General features: G+C 35.7%; 1 protein-coding gene across 1 annotated transcript in view; it reads right to left on the bottom strand.

The window, feature by feature from the left end:
- UNC13C (unc-13 homolog C (C. elegans)) overlaps positions 1–20222 on the bottom strand; it is a 656589-nt gene that overhangs the window by 188326 nt on the left and 448041 nt on the right. Inside the window, 2 exon segments of the mRNA XM_012658024.1 lie at positions 10086–10146; positions 18711–18796. Of these exon segments, the coding sequence (XP_012513478.1) occupies positions 10086–10146; positions 18711–18796 (147 nt within the window).

Here is a 20222-nt window from a genome sequence, read left to right as displayed (position 1 = left end):
TCAATGCATGAGTGGATTAATAAAATGTGGTATATATGCCATGGAGTACTCCTTAGCTATAAAAAATGGTGAACTAATACCTCTTGTATTAACCTGGATGGAGCTGGAGATCATTCTCCTAAACGAAGTATCACAAGAATGGAAAAACAAACACCACTACTCACCATTAAATTAGAACTAATTGATCAACACTTATGTGCATGTATGGAAATAACATTCATTGGAAATCAAGCAGGTGGGGGGGAGGAGAGGGGGGAGCAGAGGAGGGTAAATTCATGGGTATGGTGTGCACTGTATGGGTTATGGGCACACTTACAGCTTTGACGTGGGCAGTGCAAAGACACTTTATGTGACCAAAGCATTTGTACCCCGTAATATTCTCAAATAATAAATAAAACAAACAAACGAACAAAAAATAAATAGAAAAAAACCCAAATCAATCATAGTTGAAACTAAGATTTTATGATAAAAACATCAAATGTTTTGAGAATTACAAGTTTTATAAATTTTAGAGCATCTGTTTAGTGAGTTCATTTGCAGCTTATATAATAGATGCAACAACAATATTTAGATGCTATTGAATATGTATGTGAAGCTTGCCAGCTGGTAATTGTTTCGTGACTAAAATATCATTGAGTATAACCAAATAGTGAAAGAGAGACATGTATTCCCTGTTTTGGAATTTCTGGGGACTTGCCAACACAAATAATAGTTGAGTCGAAAGGGTGACCAGTGAGAACAATTATCCAAGGGGAAGCTAATTTTACAATGGCAAAGAAACGGGTTTGGTATTGGACATGCCAAACTGGTTAATACATATGCATATAAACCAAATAATCTCTTTGTAGGTAGCCAACAGAGAAATGTAAATTCCAGATTTTTCAGGCTATCAACTTTCAGGGTCAGTGTTGATATTTAAAATCAGTAATTTAAAGGAAAATATTTTGCTATGCATTTATTGCTTTTAAATTTTTTAATTAATTCAGATTTTCCCATCCCTTTTCAACAGGTAAAATCCTGCTTGTTTGTGAGATCTCAGCTCAAAAATCACTTCATTAGGAAACGCTTTTCTGAATCCCCTGACAAAATGCCCCTCTTAGATGTTCTTCTAGCACCATATACTCATTTTTGTAGCCCTTTTACTTAAATAAACATGAATATTTGATTAATACCTAGCTCCCTGACAAGACTATGAGCTCTATAAGGAAAGAGATTTTATCTTTTTCTGTCCCAAGTACTTAGCACAGAGCCTGACACAGAGTAGATATTTAAATGATAGCTTATAAAGCACCAGATAAATGAGTAACATTTTCGTGGGTGTTATAAGTGTACTTAAATATAAAGTATAGATCAGCTCACATATTAAGAATATTTTTTTCTGTTTTATTGATACATAATAGATGTACATATTTTTGGTGTACATGTGCTAATGTGATACATTCATATAATCAAATAAGTGTAATTGGGATACCCATCACCTTAAATATTTATCTTAATATTTATCTTTTCTTTACACTAGGAACATTTGAATTACTTTCTTCCAGCTATTTTGAAATGTACAATAGATTGATGTTAACTATAGTGAAAATCTTTTGCAATGCATTTTTTTAAATGATCTTAACGAATGACTGTTTGATATTTCTAAGTATTATAGCTATGGATACCATGTAGTTTGATTCTCTGAGGCTGTTCCTATCGGATATAATATTGTTCCACTTCATACAGAAGTTCTCACCTGTCAGATCACGTATTCCGTTATTACGTGTAAAAGATATAGTCACCATAACTACAGGATATTCTGAATTTCAGAAAATGCTACTTTACCAAAGGACGTAATTTGCAGAATATAAACCCGACAGTCTTCAAAAGTACTTCCTCAGTTCCAGTCAGTTTACATTACATAGACTATAGCACATATGTTAAAAATTAAGATTACTTTTTAAGGTAGATGTTTTATAGAAGGTAGATTTTACAAGAATGGTAAAACAATAAAAATTCATTTCTTCAAACTTTAAAGTTTAAACTAAATAAAATTAGATGGATGCACATTTTAATATACTGGCATCCACTGACAAGATAGGACATTGCATATTGGATACTTTATTAGATACTCTAAATAGTTAGCCACTTATAGAAGGAGGCGATAAATTCTGAGAGTGCCTATGAAGACAGAGAACAAGTATTATCTCCCTAGGCAGGATAAAAAAATCTTGTGATTCAGAGAAGTAATATTGGCAGAGGTGGTCCTCTAATCTGGTGATATAATATCCAAGAAGATCAAAAATTCAAAAATTTTAATTATTCTAGGAAATATGCTGATATTACAAATCTGAATGGAGCCTGCTTTACATGTTACTTTTCTTTACTATATAATTGAGCAAAAGTAAACCTCCACAAAATAAAACCCCAAATCCAGTACTCTGTCAGCAATAGTTATTCTGAATATTCCTCCTTGAATAGTGACTTAACAAATTACTTTGTGAGGGCAGTGGGAAACAAAAAGTGTTAATGTTACTGTTTTGGGTGTTACCATCTTCTCTCTAGGTCTTCTCTAAAGAAAATTTGCAACATGGTTCATGATATCTGAAATTTCCCATGAGAAGACTTGGATCACTAAGTAAGCAAGATCTGTCTAACCCACGTACCAACTGTTCCCTCTGTTACATTAGCTATTTGAATATCGTTGCCAAATGCCACAACCTCTCAGTGGAATAAATGAATGAAAGTCCTCCATATCCCAGCAGGCTCATTCTACTTCTTGAAATTCCTGAGATAGTATTTACTGCAGCTACCAATTTCACAGGCTTTCTCTTCCATGTAGTGGAAAGAAAATGTGATTTTAATTCCCAGGCAAACAGATTTATTCAGTCAGTGCAAATTTAAACAAGATAATTCTTTTAACAGCAATGGCATAAAAATATGATTTGACAAGTCATTTAACCTCTGTGTACTTTAATTTCTATTAATACTATTTAATACTAATTTACCTCACAGGGTGTTGAAAAGCTTAATAGGCTAATGAGTTTGAGCAATTAGCATATTTTCTAAAAGTCTAAACGTATAAATGAAAGGCAAAATTCAATATGAAAGAAGCGTGCAAAGACTAGTAATGATATAATTTTAGGATTTCTTTACAACATACTACAAATTATCTAAAACAGTATTGATAGCTGATACCAGATGGGTTTCGTTGTCAAGCGCTAACCAAGATACTTAAGACATTAGCATAATTTGAAGAGTAAAAAACTAAATGCAGTAATGCTTTATCACCCTCAATTAAGTGGAGTTGATAAATCACAACTTTAAAAAGTAGACAGAGTTTATTTTCCCTTAAAAAAGTGAATATGCAATATGAAACTTCCACTTATCAAACATGTCGGTGTACTATTAGATTAGAGAATGTTTTATGGTTAAATTACAGATATACCTGAGTGTGAAGAGTGCTTTAAAAAATGAAGTGATAATCAACATAAAAATATTTGTTCCTATATTCATGCTCTCAAATTGCCATATTATTGTGACAATAAAGTGTTTCAGTTACAAGTGTACATTTCAGTATATTATATGCCTTTTTAACCATAAAACATAAAATACCATTAAAATTCAATTCCATCTAAATCAAATCACTTACATATTATCCAGAACTATATTAGTTTTCACTTTCTGATACTTACTTCTAAAGTAACTTGACATACTTCTCCGTAGGCAAATGGAAATAAATTAAAGGAATAGAAAAATGGCAATGCTGTCACTACACTGACTTCACAGTTTCAATATCAATTTCCCATGGATATAAAAATAAGAATTAGTAGATAATAAAATATGAAAGTAATAAACTTGGGTAGAATTCAATTAAGAGAAAAACTAATTGAAATTACTAGTGAATATTCACAAATATAACTATGTATTTATAATGGAAATTATCTACCTGTATTATGCTATACATAAATGAATTTGATAAAGAGAAATGATGGGAAAAACACTAGTTATAGTTAATATATTAGGGCTAAATATTAAATTACATATTTCCATAATGCCTTTTATGATTTGTGAGAAATAACTATTATGGTTTGAGAGAAATAATGGATAATATGATAAAGTTAGAAATCATTAATTTTTAAAAAGAAAATATGGGAAATTCATGAAAGAATAATGCTTTAACCTGTAGCCCTCCGGGATTTCTCTATTCCTCTTTTAATCATAATAATTGAAAACATTTATATAACACTTTCACTTATAAATTACTTTTTATAATAGCTTTATGAGATATAATTTACATATAAATTTCACCTATTTAAAGTCTTCAATTCAATGAGGGTAGAGAGACAGGGAGTGACTGTTAAAGGGTACATGTTTCTTTTTGTAATGATGAAAATGTTCTAAATTTAGATTATGGCGATGGTTGCACAACCTTGTATATATACTAAAGTACTTTCAGCATTGTCTCATTTCATCCTTACAAAACCCTTTAAGAGCTTAGACTCCTGGGAAGGATAGCATTCACATGCAAGAAACTTTAAGGAATTATACAAGATACGGGAAACAGGGGACCAGATTAAAAGAAAGAAGCGTGTGAGGAACAACTGTAAAGAAAGAGGGAGAAACCCATTAGTATTCGATCAACCACCCAACCGAGAAGGGGTGGGCAGGAGGCAGAGTACCACAGGGTTGTAGGAGCACATTTGGAGTCTATCAACCTTTTGGGAAGCACACAAGGGACCGAACGACACACTGTCTGGGGACCCTACAGCTCTGCTTGCTTATCCCCACTTTAGGTCTAGCACAGACAGTGTGCCAGGAAACTAATGAGGAATTCACTCATGTGATACATCCGTTAAGTACCTACTATCCATGTGCTAGCTACTTTCCTAGATGCTAAAGCTACAGCAGTGGATAATACAGAAAATGGCCTTTCATGGAGCTTACAGTCTACAGGGGAACGGGCAATAAACAAGCATATCAGTGGGTGATAGATGAAGGATGGTTCTATTTTCCTATTTTGCAAGTGGCAGGGCCTTCCTTAGACATCAGAAGTGGATATCCAGGGAAAGAGCATTCCAAGCAACGGGAACAGACATGCAGAGAACCCCACAGGGAGGTGTGTTTGATGTGATAAAAAGGGCAAAGAGGTCAGAGTGACTGCAGAAAAGGGATGAGCTGGAAGTGGGAGGAGATGATGAGGGCAGAGAGAGCCACTAGCAGCAGCGTAGGGCCTTACAGTCCAGAGTAAGGTCTTTGGATTTCATTCTGAATGTGATGAGGGTCATGAGCAGAAGAGTGACATGATTTGATTTTTGTCAGACAGGAGCAAAGAAACAATCAAAAGATGTTTTTAAAATTAAAGAAATATCTGAGCATATAAATTGTAAGAACTCATGAAGTACCAGGCAAAATTAACAAAGAAAGCAACTCTTTGGTTTACTTTCAACCTTTGAAATACAGAAAATAATCTAATTAATATCTAGGCTGAAACAAAACGGAACAAGTTGTGTACAAAGAAAAAAAATATTCCGGTCTTATATTCCTTTGCTGTAACCCTATATATCATAAAACAATAGAAAAATGTCTAAAAAGTTCTGAAAGAAAACAGGTGTGACCTACCAATTATATATTTAGCCACAGTGTCATTCAAGTACAATGGAGAAATAGTTTCAGATATGCAGGGGCTTAGAATGTATAATCCATGTATATTTTCTACAAAATGACTTGCAGATATAGGCTTGCCAAATAATCAAATCAAGAATGGATATTGACCACTGTGCAATCTATGCATATAACAAAATTGTATTTGTACCCAATAAATTTATACAAATAAAAAAAGAATGAGTATTACTATAAAAAAGAGAAGTCGAGAATGTTAATAGTAGAATACAATGCACTACAATGTTTTTCAATAAAAAGTATTTTTGCTAATTATTATGAATACATATAAAAGTATATATATGACTTCTGGATGACACTGGGTGATTTTAATATTCTTTGTGTCTTCCAAATTTCCTATCATTGTTTTTCTCAATCGGAAAGATAATATATTTTCAATAGAGAAGGAAGAACTCATCTGGTCATATTCTCTGGTGTTTAATAAAATATTATGCTCCATATATTCTATTATATACATTCTAAGAGGAGAAAAATTGTGTTTCTAGGTCACTAATGAAACATAGATTCTTAATTTAGATAGAGCCTTAGAATATATCTAGCTGAATGGTTTTCAACTCAGGTTTTAGCACTGAATTCTTTGTTCAAGTGAAGAATTTAATCATCATTATCACCAAAGCTAATATTTATTAAGGATTTATTACTAGGTGCCAGGCAATAACTACTTTATGTGTAGGACTTCATTTAATCTTTACAACAACATGGTTTTTCAGAGGAAGAAACTGAGGCATAGAGTTGACATAACAATTGCTCAGTGTCACATGGCTGGTAAGTAGTGAGACAGATTTTGTACTTATCTTGTCTGACTAAAGCCGATGTCTTTGTTGCTAAGCAACACTCTGTGGAAGGCAGCCTCTAAAATAACCCACATAATCTCTGCCTCTTCGTATTCACACCCTTGATAATCCCCTCCTCTTGAGTATAAATTTAGCCTAGTGACTTGCTTCCAATGACTAATGTCTAGAATACAACAAATGCTATGAGGTATCACTTCTGTGATTGGGTTATAAGAGATTTTTTTTTTCTCTCTCAGACTTTCTCTATTGCTTTCTTGGTTTGCCTACTTTGATAAAACAAGACACCAAGTTGGACGGGTCCACCTGTCAAGAAACTGAGGATGGCCACTGGTCAACTTCCAGGAAGTGGTGAGGCCATCAGTCTGATAACTTTTGAGAAACTGAATTCTGCCAACAACCACACAAGAGAACTTGGAAGCAAATCCTTCACTAGTTGAGCCTTCAGATGAGACCATAGCCTGAATGACACCTTGATTTCAGCCTTATAAGAGACCCTAGGACAGAGAACCAAACTAGGCCATGCTCAGATTAATGAATATGAGTATGTTCTATTACATGGCAAAGAGGAATTAATGTTTCAGTTGAAATTAAATTTGCTAATCAGTTGACCTTAAGATGAAAAGGTTATCCTGGATTTTCAGTTCAGCCCAATGTAATCAGCAGGATACTTAAATATAGAAGAGGGAGATAGAAAAATCATTGTTAGAGTGATACAAGAAAAACTTGAATATATATTGCTGACTTTGAAGATGGAAGATGGCCACAAGCCAAGACATCCACTTTTAGTATGCTTATGTGAGTGAACACTGGTAATCATTTTTGGTGGATGACAATCACCCAAGAGAACCAAGAAGGGCTCATTCCTTCAAAGCTTTCCCTGGAAGGTTTCCAAATAAAAAGCAGAGCAAAAGATATGGTTTCCTAAGCTCCTCATGAGGAGAAAGTTTCTGGAAAGCTGATTTTGTGCCAACTGCCATCTCATTCCCAGGTTTTCTTTGTTGTCAAAACATTTTCAGTGGCTGAGTATCAGCAATCTCCAAACAAAGAAAAAGATTTTTGATCAAACTGTAACAAAAATAGTCACAGCTATTTTTATTCTTTGGTTGCATGTATATATTTGCATGCATTGCTGGGCTTATGATTGATTTGATTTAGTAAATTTATAATTTTCACTATTAAAGTTCAAGTAGTTTAGATAATGTTCATTGGTTCCTAAATAATTTTGTCTTTTTAATATCTACAAGAGCCAGCAAGGCAGCAATTAGCATCTAAGGCCATGGCATTTAAATATTTCTATTTCCTATTTAAATTGAGTTTTTCTAAACTAATTTTAACAATTACTTTTAATTTGTTATTTCTATAAATTTATTCCTAAAAACCACTAGTAAGGAAAAAAAATCTAACCAAAGTTTCATCACTTCTTCATTTTTGCTTTTTTCTCCTGTCTTTTCCTGGATGGTAAATGACTGAAAAATTAATAGCAGGAAAATAATAGGAAAAAAAAGTTAAATATATACTTTTCATGTAAGTGAAAATTTACTATGTTATGACACTGACATATGCAAACTGCAGTTATCTTCATTCCCTTCTTTTCCACCAACACTAACTTGATTTTCTTGATTGCACTTACTGCATTTTCCTTCTGGCAGTATGACCCACTGTAGATTTTCATATTCAAATGCTCTATTCAAATATCTTTTAAAGAAGACCCCAAAACAATCACAGCAGCAACAAAAATAAATAAATGGCATCTGATCAAATTAAAAAGCTTTTGCACAGCCAAGGAAACTATCATTAGAGTGAATAGACAGCCTACAAAATGGGACAAAATATTTGCTCTCTACACATCTGATAAAGGACTGATAAATCTATCTAGAACTTAAAAAAATCAACAAGAAAAAAAATCAAACAACCCCGTCAACAAATGGGCAAAGGAAATGAACAGAAACTTTTCAAAAGAAGACAGAATAATGGCCAGCAAACGTATAAAAAACTGCTCGACATCTCTAGTCATTAGAGAAATGCAAATCAAAACACAATGAGATATCACCTAACCCCAGTGAGATTGGCCTCTATAAAAAAATCCCCAAATGACAAATGCTGGCGAGGATGTGGAGAGACAGGAACACTCTTACACTGCTGGTGGGACTGCAAATTAATGCAACCTGTGTGGAAAAGAATTTGGAGATACCTCAAAGAGCTAAAAATAGAAATACCATTCGATCCAGCAATAGCACTATTAGGCATCTACGCAAAAGAGCAAAAGATATTCTATAATAAAGACATCTGCACCTGAATGTTTATGGCAGCACAATTCACTATTGTGAGGATGTGGAAACAACCCAAGTGCCCGTCAATTCATGAGTGGATTATTAAAATTTGGTATATGTATACAATGGAATATTACTCAATTATAAGAAACAACAATGATCTAGCACCTCTTACATTTTCCTGGATAGAGCTTGAGCCCATTATCCGAAGGGAAGCATCACAAGATCAGAAGAATGGGCTCCACTTGTACTCGCCATTAAATGAGCACTGACTGATCAACACTATGGTGCTCACATGGTAGTAATATTCTCCAGGGATTAGGGGGTTGGGGAGGGGGTAAACTCACAGCTAATGGACGCAATGAGCATTATGGAGGGGAAGGGCATTCCTCTAATCCTCGTTTGGGTGAGGCAAAGACATAAAATGTAACCAAAATGTTTGCACCCTCATAATATCCTGAAATACAAATTAAAAAAAAAAAAAGAAATTACTGAATATACAACATGAGTAAATCCCAATAACATTGTGATAAATGCAAGAAATCATATGAAAAAGAAAACATATTGGATGAAACACATTTATGTATTAACAAAATTTTAGAAAACAGAAATCTATAGTGACAGAAAACATATTAATGGTTTCCAGAGACCAGATAGTATGGAGGAGGAGATTAACTTCAAAAGGGTATGAGGGTACTTTTGGGTATGGTAGAAAAATCCTATAACATGATTGTGGTGATGGTTATATGACTATATACATTTTCAAAAGTTGTCAGTTCTACATTTAAAGTTGTGAATTTTATTATGTATATATTATACCTCAATAAAACTAAACCGTGTGGGGGAAAAAAAACAAATACCTTGCCTAAGAGATGTGATAATTAGCTGGGGATATTTTAATTAGTATTAAGAGAAAAAACTTTATGCTTAAATATAATATCTTCATTATAAATATTTAGAAGTAAGGGTAGGTGTGGTGGCTCATGTCTGTTATACCAGCACTTTGGAAGGCTGAGGCAGGAGGATCGCTTGAGCCCAGAAGTTCAAGGCTGCATGAGCTGTGATCACGCCACTGCACTCCAGCTTGGGCAATAGAGTGAGACTCTGTCTCCAAAAAATAATAAATAAATGAATGAATGAATGAATGAAAGGTACACAAAAATAGGGTCCAAATTGTGTCAAATTCCCAAATATTATTGGTGAAATTATGTACATGCTGTATTATATTGGCAAATTTATTAACATAGAAATATGTCTGAATATAACTTTTGTGAAATTTAAGGTGGCATAATATTAATATATTTTTTAATTATTCAATGATTATTTTTGAATGGGAGTATTCAACTGCAAATGGGATTACCAGGTTTCTGACTCTACAAAGCTTATTTTTAAGTACACTGTTAAACTGCTGGCTTCAAACCCTAAGTGGGTCACAATAACAATTTAGAGAATTATGATTAGAATTTAAGTGTATATATTAATTAAATGTAATAAGTATGCATATATATGTATATATAATATATATATACACACACACACACATATGGAAAAATAAAGTTTCAGAATTTATTATGCCTCTCCTTATCAAGAAGTTTTCTTATCTATATTTTCTGAAATTTTTATTTTGGTTTTGGTTTTGTACCTGTGTATATGTGTGTGTGTGTGTATGTGTGTGTTCTGTAGCACTGTAAATGTGGGGTTTTTTTTTCCACTTTGGATTGTGACCATAACATTTACAAACAGTGCTCTAAAACAGAACAAAATTAGCAAGCAAGTGAACAAATTACTAGGCTAAATAACATGATTCAGATATAGTGATCCAGGGAAAAAAGAGGGATAGAGATGTGTGGGAATATGGCAAGGGATGGGACGGTCGGGAAGGGTTATGAAGGGAAGTGGCCTGTGAAGTGAGACCAGGGATGGAAAGGAGCCAGCCATGCAGAGAGGGGAAAGAGCTTTACAGGCAAAAGGAGAAGCAAGCATGAATGCCCTGGTGTGGGAACCAATTTGTTCCAGTTAAGAAAGAGGCATGAGGACAGTGTGGCTAAAGATAAGAGAGAACATGAATGAGACAAAGTTGGAGGGATGAGTAGAGCCCTGACTACATGGGGCATTGTAAGCCATGGTAAAAAAACGAACAAAGAGATTTTGGCTTACTGAAAGGGGAAGACTTTGGAAGCTTTTATATACCAGAAAATGTCTTGATCTCATTGAAACTTGTGCAGGCCAATCTGGACGCCATGAGCTAATGGATTGTAGGAATGTGAGAGTGGAAATGTGCAAACTACTTGGGAGGCTATCACAGATATCAAAGTGAAGGGTGTCTGTGGCTAGAACTACTGCAGGTGGTAGAGATGGAGAGAAGGGCAAGAGCCAAAGATGTTTTGGAGGTAGAACAGGTAGCATTTGTCTGGAGAGGGTGGTAGAGTAAGAGAAATAAAGAGATCATAGATAATGCCTGATGCTTCACAAATGGTAGCATATTTTGCTGTAATAGGAAAGACTAGAAGAGTAGAATTTGGGTGGGAAGGTTTTAATTCTAGAGATTTATTGATACAGTTTGGATATCTGTCCCGTCCCAATCTCATGTTGAAATTTGATCCCCAATGTTGGAGGTGGGGCTGAGTAGGAGGTGTTTGGGTCATGGGGGTAGATCCCTCATGAATGGCTTGGTGCCCTCGTAGGGGTAATGAGTTCTTACTCCATTAGTTCATGGGAGAGCTGCTTGTTTAAAAGAATCTGGCAGCTCCTCTTCTCTCTCTTTGCTCCTTCTCTTGCCATGGGACATGCCTGATCCCCCTTCACTGTCCACCTAGATGGGGAAGCTCTCTGAAGCCCTCACCAGAAGCAGATGCTGGTGCCACCCTTGCACGGTCCGCAGAACTGTGAGCCAAATAAACCTCTTTTCTTTATAAATTACTCAACCTTAGGTATTTCCTTTCTAGCAATACAAAACGGACTAACACGTTTGTTTTTAACATGTAAGTTTGCAATGCCTAATACGCACACTTTTCATCTATAACACTGATTAAATTTTATAATTATACATTTGTGTAATTGTTTGCTTATTATAAAGTAAAAAGTCCTTCAAGGTAGGTGACATACCTGTTTTATTTATGTGTGCATTGAGCCTTATTTGCATGATACCTGGCACAGAACAAGCATTCAGGAAATACATTGAATAAATGACATATGTTTGTATTAATGAAAAATTGAATGAATATCAGCGATTGACTTTCTTTTGGTGATCATTTTTATCAAAGAAACCAGGTTTTAACAGAAGAGAATTTTGCATAATGGTAAGCCAGGAATAATGAGATGTCTACAAAGAACTGTGAAAATAAGCTCATTCATTTAAACACTTGCAGTTTTCTACAAATTTAAATCCTTAGCAGTTTTCTAGAGCAGCAGTTCTCCAACTTTAGTGCACATTAGGTTCAATTGGGGGTTTTGGTAAAACAGTGATGTTTGGACCGCACGCTCAGGGTGTCTGATTCAGGAGATCTGGGGTGTGGCCTGAGAATTTGCATTTCTACCAACTTCCCAGCTGTTGCTACTGGTCCAAGGAGAACCACTGCTCTATTGAGCAAAGACTCTGAACCTGGGGTTCATGGATCCTTGGAGGAAGTCTACAAATGGGCTACAGAGCATTTGTATATATATTCCTGGGGGAGAATGCAGAATTTTGAGGTATAGGCTACTTATCATTTTTCTGTTACTAGAACCTGCATATTTCATCAGAGTCTGAAAGAAGGCCTCCAAAATTAAATTAACATTATGAGTAGTGGTGCTCAATCATGGATACATACTGGAACCACAGGGGATTTTGGCTCTTCCATTCAATTGCTTTGGGCAAAATAAAATAAACTGTGGGCAAAATAACTTTTCTGTACCTCAAGTTTTTCATCTATAAAAGGGAGATAATAATAGTATCTACTTAGTAGTTTTTTTATGAGGATCAAATAAGTTAACACCTGTAAATCACTTAGAGCAGTGTCTAACAAGTTCTAAATAAGATTAAAACCTGGGAGTGTCTTTGAGTTGAGACTCTACGCCTGGTGATTCTAATGCACGGCCATGGTTGAAAACTACTGTTCTGAGAAAACGAGAGAATACACCAGACCAGTCAATACCTTTCTTGGGAATGTGGGGTTAATTTCCTTTCAGTGAGCCAGACTTCCCTTCCAGAGGAGTTTAGCTAAGAAAACTAGACAGGGAAAACAAGAGCCTTAGCATCTTGGGAGATAATTTGTCTTTGTAAAATTTTAATAGTTGTTTCATGCTTCTTTTCTTGTAATGGTGGGAAAGGGCTGAGGAAAAGGGGCAGAAGGAAACAGATTGGCTTTATCCATGCTGATTGTCATTTTTGTTTAAACTCATTGCAAACAACAAAAACCTATTTTTTGTTGCTAGTATTATAAAGAAATGATCAGAGAGGCAAACACTAACTGTGGGGGCCAGCCTTCAAGATGACATCAGTGATCCTCGACTCTTGGAGTTTGTGTCTTCATGTGCTCTTTCCCACACTGAGCAAGAGGAAACCGCGTGACGGATAAGATACTGCAGATGTGATGAGTGTGGTTCCCCATGCTGGATTGTAAGAGACATGGCAGCTTTAGCCCTTGCTCTTGCATTGCTCACTCGGGGAGAAGCCAGCTGCCATGCTTCGTGGAGAGTCAAGCAGTTTGTGAAGAGGTCCATGCTGGGAACAACTGAGGTCTCCCCCAACAGCTCACAACCACTCGACAGCCCTGTGACTGTGACACATGTGATGGTGTCACCTAGGAAGGGGATCCCAGGCCATCAAATCTTTGGCAGCTATAGCCCTGGTGGACATCTTGACTGTAACCTCACAGGACACCCTGAGCCAGAACCTCCCAACCCACAGAAACAATGAGAGATAATATATAATTATTTATGTTGTAAGTCACTAAGTTTTGGGACGATTAGTTATATTATGATATCAGATAACTGATACACTAACCCTAACCTTGTATTTTTTAGATATCTGAGCTGAGAGTTTCTCTTTTACTATTTTGGTGCTACTGCAGGAGATCTATTTATTTTATTCTTTTCTGAGTCTTTAAGCTTGGCTAACATGATTAGCTGGCAAAGTGAGCATGCTCTAAGAGTGAGAGAAAAAGAGAACCCAGTCTCCTGCCTTGTCTCCTGAGGCCTCACATCTGAGAGAAAGACAAACATTGTGACTTTTGAGTAGTTCCAAGCTCAGTTATTAGAGGTCAGCTGTGTTCACGACAATATGGACCATGAATTGAGTTAATAAGGAATTTAAATTCTAATATCATCTCAAATGAAAAAAATGCAAGAAAGTTCAGTGCTTTATGGGAGCACAGATGACCAGGTTGCCCAACTGCACCCTAGAATTGTCATTGTTCACAGCAGTTCTTTATTTCAAAACCAAATAAAAAGAATTACGTGAGACAAAATTAGAATTTTCTTGTCAGAGTCTGAGTTTAGACAAGGAGAACATGTCCATGAAGACCTTTATGTTCTATTTATATACTGATCATGTAACAATTAAAAATACATGAACAGATAATGTGCCATCTCCTGATTCTAATAACCAGGTCACTGGGCTTTTAGAAACTCATTTCTGTTTACCAGAGATTCTCCTAAATTTCACCATTTTGGGAAGACATACTTAGCCATTGAACTTCATTTCAGAACACACAAGGGGTGTGTTCAACAAATGGATTTGCTTATACTGCTAGGGAGACCATGTTCATAGTCTGAGAAGTTAGCTTAGCCCCGTGCTTTTGCCATTTAATTATTTTTTAAGTTGAACCCAAGAAAGTGGCTGACCAGTTAATTACATACCTACTCTGATAGATTCGTCTCTACCAAGGGAACACGGTATACACTGCATGTTACTCAGGTCAACATATTTTAATTATCTTTTCCTCAAATAGATAATAAGATGAGTTAGTAGATGGTCAAAGGTTGACATGAGTAATAGCATTACAAACACTCCTGGATGTCCATTTTTCTTTTCTTTTATTTTAGAAACCAAATATTTTAGTCAGCATGTTTCTAAATTAATTATACACATAGCTTACCCTATCTACTCCAGAAATATATATAAAAAAAAGTAGTTTCAACTTAATTGCAATGGAGGAGGGGGCCGGAAGGACAGAAGGGAACTGCCAGAAGAGAAAAGTGTGACGTGCATTTACTCTAAGGGCAAAAGAGGATCCGTGCTTCCCAGGTTAGGTCAACTGAATTAACACTGACACTTGCCTTCAAAGTAAAGATGAAAGGAGGCAGGGATGTCCTAAGTTTCTGAGAAACACATTTAAAAGATGAAAAGCTGAGAATAATATGCTTCATTTCTAGTTTCCATTTTATTGCCTTTTAGGTTGATTCCCACACGGTCACTTCCTGCTCACCTTGTATGCAAGGTTTACTTGCCACTCCCACACCTCGCATTTTTAATTGTAATGCTTTTCCTTCCTTATTGTGATTTCAGTTCTTTTGGACGCGATAACCAGTATGTCCCAAACACTTTAGTGTATTTAATCTGCTGGAGAGCCCTGAGTGTACCAGGTGCTCAAGAGAGGTAGCTAAAGAAGGGCAGGGAAGGGCAGGGAGGGAGTGGGGAGAGAAAAGCAGGACAAGCCAAGGCAGGTGCAGCTGAAACACTTCTGTCTACCTCGGTCTTGCCCTAGTTCTCAGCATCTACCCTCACTGATCTCTTTTTCCCCATTAAATGACATAGGTGATTTACTGGAATGTTTCTAGACTTTAGATGTATGGCCTGACTGCTGATTTTTATTGACCACACCGTGAAATCTGTTTATGGCTAAAATTTGGCTCTATCTCATAAAAGTAGTTTTACCATGTGTTCTGTGTGTTGTGCTTGCTAATGTAAAATAGATTGTTATATATTAGAAATCCTTGAAGCTCTGACTCTCGTGGGGGCAAAAGCAATATATGTAACCTAAACCTTTGTACCCCCATAATATGCTGAAATAAAAAAAATTAAAATTAAAAAATTGAAAAAAAGAAAGCCTTTGGCTTAGGATTGAGGCTAAAAAGTATCCTGATTTACTATGCTGTCGCCCGAATACTAATATGGACAATTAAAGTGATGAATAATGTACTTTAATATAGAATGGACTGGAAAACGTATAAGAACTTTTAATAATGTGCAATTTCTGGCTCTAATCTGAGTGTAAATCATTCTGAATTATGTTGTTAATTTATACACACATATTCATATATGCACTGCTTTGGTGCACCTTAGATTTTTACTCAACCGTTATTTATTGAGCACCTACCACAAGCCAGGTTTGTGTTAAGGGCTGACACGTGGTCAACACAGTTCTTTTTTTCAAAGAGCTCATAATCTTGTATGACTGAAAATGTCACTAATAAGACCATCTATTTTACTAAAAAGCAAAACAAAAATTCAATCTTCAAAATATATATGAAGTATGCTGAACAGTGAAATATGGAAAATATTGGTACATAAAATGTTACCTAAATCCCCAGTTAAATTTACTCTAAGATTAATAAAACATAAATGGTAAAATTAATTGTCCATCTTATGTAATATTTGGCTTCTATAGCATTATGGTACAAAACAGCATTGAATGTTTCAAAATGCATTGAGTTTTGTTCTATTCAAACACAAGGTGAGGACAGTGGAACACAAAGGTGTTGAACTCTTGGAATGTTCCCAAGACCACACAGCAAAAGTGGACAACTGGATGTCTCCTCCACTGCCCTTTCCACTTCTCCACTGAGTTGAAATTACCTGGTAATGTCTTTAACTTATTTATTCCACAAGTAGTTACCAGAGTAACTTTATTTTCTAGACATCATTCTAGGCAATATGGATGATATGTTGGTAAAAATCACAGAAAAAAATCATATTATGGTAAAGAAGACACATAAAAAATAATCAAATGAACAAGCATAAATAAATAAAGAAATAAAAGATTATAATTAGTTGCTATTCAGAGGATTAAAATAAAGTTATTCCTGTGGGCAACTGTAGATACTATGCTCAGAGAAGTCCTCTCCGAGGAGGTGACATTAGCTGAGCCCTGCACGGCTGTTCATGAAGATTGGTGGGAAGAGAAGTCCAGGCACAGACCAGCCGGCAAGTAAGCCCTGATGCAGGAGTAAACTTTGATTGTGGTGAGGACAGGAAAGGAATCAACGACAACCCCTACGCACTTCCCTGAAGTAACCAGATGAATGGTGGTGATGACAATAGCAATGGAGAACAGTGGGGAAGCAGCAGGTTTTGACAGAGGAGATTGAGACTTTCATATTGACCCTATGAAGTTTGAGATGCCTGACAGGCATTCAAGGAGGGTGAGCGAATGCAAGGATGGGCCTAGGGAAATAAACACTATCTGAAAAAACTTACTTGCCTAGTAGACTGGTGGTTCCTGTTAATGTAAGAGAATTTTTGGATCCCAAAGAGACAGTGAAAGCAGAGAAGTGTAAAAGGACGTGGTTGGTAGGAGGCAGAGATGGGAAGGGCTGGGCCATTAACACACTAGAGAAGAAACACCTCATTGCAGAATAAGGAGTTTGTACCTCTGAGCAGTTCTGGTATAATTTTAAAGATTAGATAAACCTCTCTATTTGTGGCTGGGAGACCCTGACTTTCCCAGAAAATTGGGTGTTATAATCCATTGTATATCTTTTGCTTCAAATAAGGAATACTTCTGAATGTTCCCTCTGCATCGCCATGCAGCAAACTCACACTGTAGCAAAGCTATTATACGGAGTCACGGTGAGCATGAACTGTCAAGACCAGTCTTTCCCTAACAATCTATCTTCCATGCTGCCGTCAAAATGCCTTCTCTAAGTTGCAAATCTGAACAAGACATGTCCCTGTTGAAAATTCTCCATGGTCCTTTTTTTCTCTTAGCAGAGAGTCAAACTCCTCACCGTGGCCCACAAGGCCCTATATGTGGGTCCCTGCCAGTTCCTCCCCACTCACTTCTTGCTTCCTCTTGCTCCTCAGGCCCACTGAATTCTCTATTTTCAAATGTACCTTGTACTCACCCTAATTGCTAATGTTCTGTCCTCTGCCAAAAGCCCTTCTTGCTCCTACTTCTCCTTCAGGTCTTTGTCAAGATAACATTTCCTTAGAAAAAGCTCCCCTAAGAAGCTTGCTTTGTCCCCTAGCCTCAAGTGGTTTAGGTGCTTCCTCTAGACGCTTCATCATTAGTCCTGACCACTCCATCTTGCGACTGTCCGCGTGCATGCAACTCTCCTTTGTAATCTTGCTGAGGGCAGGGACCATGGCTGGCTTGTTACTATTATGTCCCCACACTGAGTGCACTGGTAGTCATTTAGTGTATATAGGCTCAGTATATATTTGTTGAGTAAGTGCAAAGAGATTTTTGTACCAGGCTATGAGTTGCTAGAAGATACAAACCTGGTTTATGGTTTTTTCTCCAACTCTAAACATAGTGCGGTTACTCAAAGATTATTTATAAAATTGTTTATCTTAGAGCTGTATTTCTCTTGCTTTGCATTGTATGTATGATTTGGACTTACTGTGAGTGGAGTTTCTGGTGAAGAGCCTTGCCATTGTCCTTGTGTAAGCTTTCGTCAAATTTTAACCTGCCTACACATGGATACTATTTCTAAGTTCATGTAGACAAATATCTGGACTAATACTATTCACTTACCCCCTCAGTGGTTTCCTCTGGTAAATTAACTGCCATAAATTATTCCTGCATCTGAGCATTATTCTATAAGTGAAATGCTCATTATGATCCTGCAACTTAGACCACCTGATTAATAACGCATATACTTCTTTAGGGCTTTCAACACTTTGCAAGCTTTATCTTCTAACATGTGGAAATAAGTTTTAGAACTAAATTGATCACAGTAATCAAAGTTTCAATGTAGCAATTCTTTATACTTAAAGCCAAGAACACAAAATCATAATTTAACTAAAACATGTACTCTAATAAGTATAAATATTTGTAATTACCTTCTAATGCATATTTCATATCCAGAGCAAAAAGAGTCCACATGATTTCAGCACTTACTTTTCCCATGTTCAGTTCTTGAGGAAACCTAAAACCAAACACATTTTATTGTGTATAAAAAGAATAATGTGTCTAAAAAACAAAATACCTAATTTCACATATATGACACAGTAGTTATTACATAGTTTGTAAATACTCTATGAAATTTCTTTTTGTGAATTTTTATAGGTAGGGAACAAAGCTATACACCAGAGTATAGTGTTAAATTAATTATTGGGTGGTGGGAAATATTCTTCAATATATCAGTGCCCAAGTAATGGTGCTCAGGTCTCCCCATGGATGTTTCATAATGAGTGTTTGTTTATGAGGCGCCCCTTCATGTTTATCAAACACTCCACCTTCCTATGTCTCAATTTTGAAGATAGGTCAGATCAACCTGAATAGCAAACACCAGGGAACAGCAAAAAAAATCACACCCCACATGCATCCCTTAGCTGTTTTCCACAAAGCAAAGTTGAGCATTTCTATTCTCTGTTTTCTTAAAGTGAATTATTTCAAGAAAGACTCCTCGTTCCCTCTGGTAAAATGCCTTATGGTGGACCCATTAATCAGCACTCCAAAATGCCCCCTAGACAGGTCTGTGTTTTAGACCAAACAAGCTTAGGCTAAAAACAAGATTCCTGCTGCTTCTGAATATGTATTCTCTTCGCATGTGTATTCAGTCCCACAGTAAGGCTCCTAGTAACATAAGCTCAGTGAATATGATGACCAAGTCTTTTAATTACATTGTAAACACTTATTCCATGCTAGAATGTAGGACTGAAAGTATTTTCTTTATATATACAAAATGAATATATATACATACACGATACATGCGTGTGTGTGTCAAAGAATAATGATAGCCCTCATATTCATCCACATTTGGGGCTCTAAATCAAAAAAGAATAATATCACCCTGTATAGGATAGAAAGTACTATCTAAGTAAATACATGACCTCAAATAAGAAAAGACCATTGACACCCATTGAACGATTCTAGTCCAACTTTCCATCAAAAGGAGGATGTGTTTCAATATGCCTTACTGATTGCCATCTATCAATTTGTCTAATAAGGTCAATTGATATTTTAAAAACTTAAATGCAGAAGCTTTACATTTATTAAACTCATAATTCTTTCTTATGATAAAAATTATTAATAATAGAATACAACCTGAATATATGGAGATTAGTTTTCAACATTAAATTTTACTTTATTGATGTAAAAAAATAATCTTAGGAAAACAATTTATCTCAAAATATTTCATTTGTGCATGGGTACTACCATCACACAATTTGCAGTATATTAATTTTTATGTAATAGACACACAGCAATAAAATAAGTGATATAATGAGAGTACTTTGAGCTCATAAAAGGGGGAAATTGACTAATCATTTCAATTTCTTTGAATCAAGAATAAAGTAAGAACATATTAAGTCAATTCACAGTTTCCTGATTAAAAAAATGATATTATGCAG

The sequence above is a fragment of the Propithecus coquereli genome, unplaced genomic scaffold (assembly GCF_000956105.1).
Source record: "Propithecus coquereli isolate 6110/MARCELLA unplaced genomic scaffold, Pcoq_1.0 Scaffold57, whole genome shotgun sequence".
NCBI lineage: Eukaryota > Metazoa > Chordata > Mammalia > Primates > Indriidae > Propithecus > Propithecus coquereli.
This window is presented reverse-complemented; position numbering and strand designations above follow the sequence as displayed.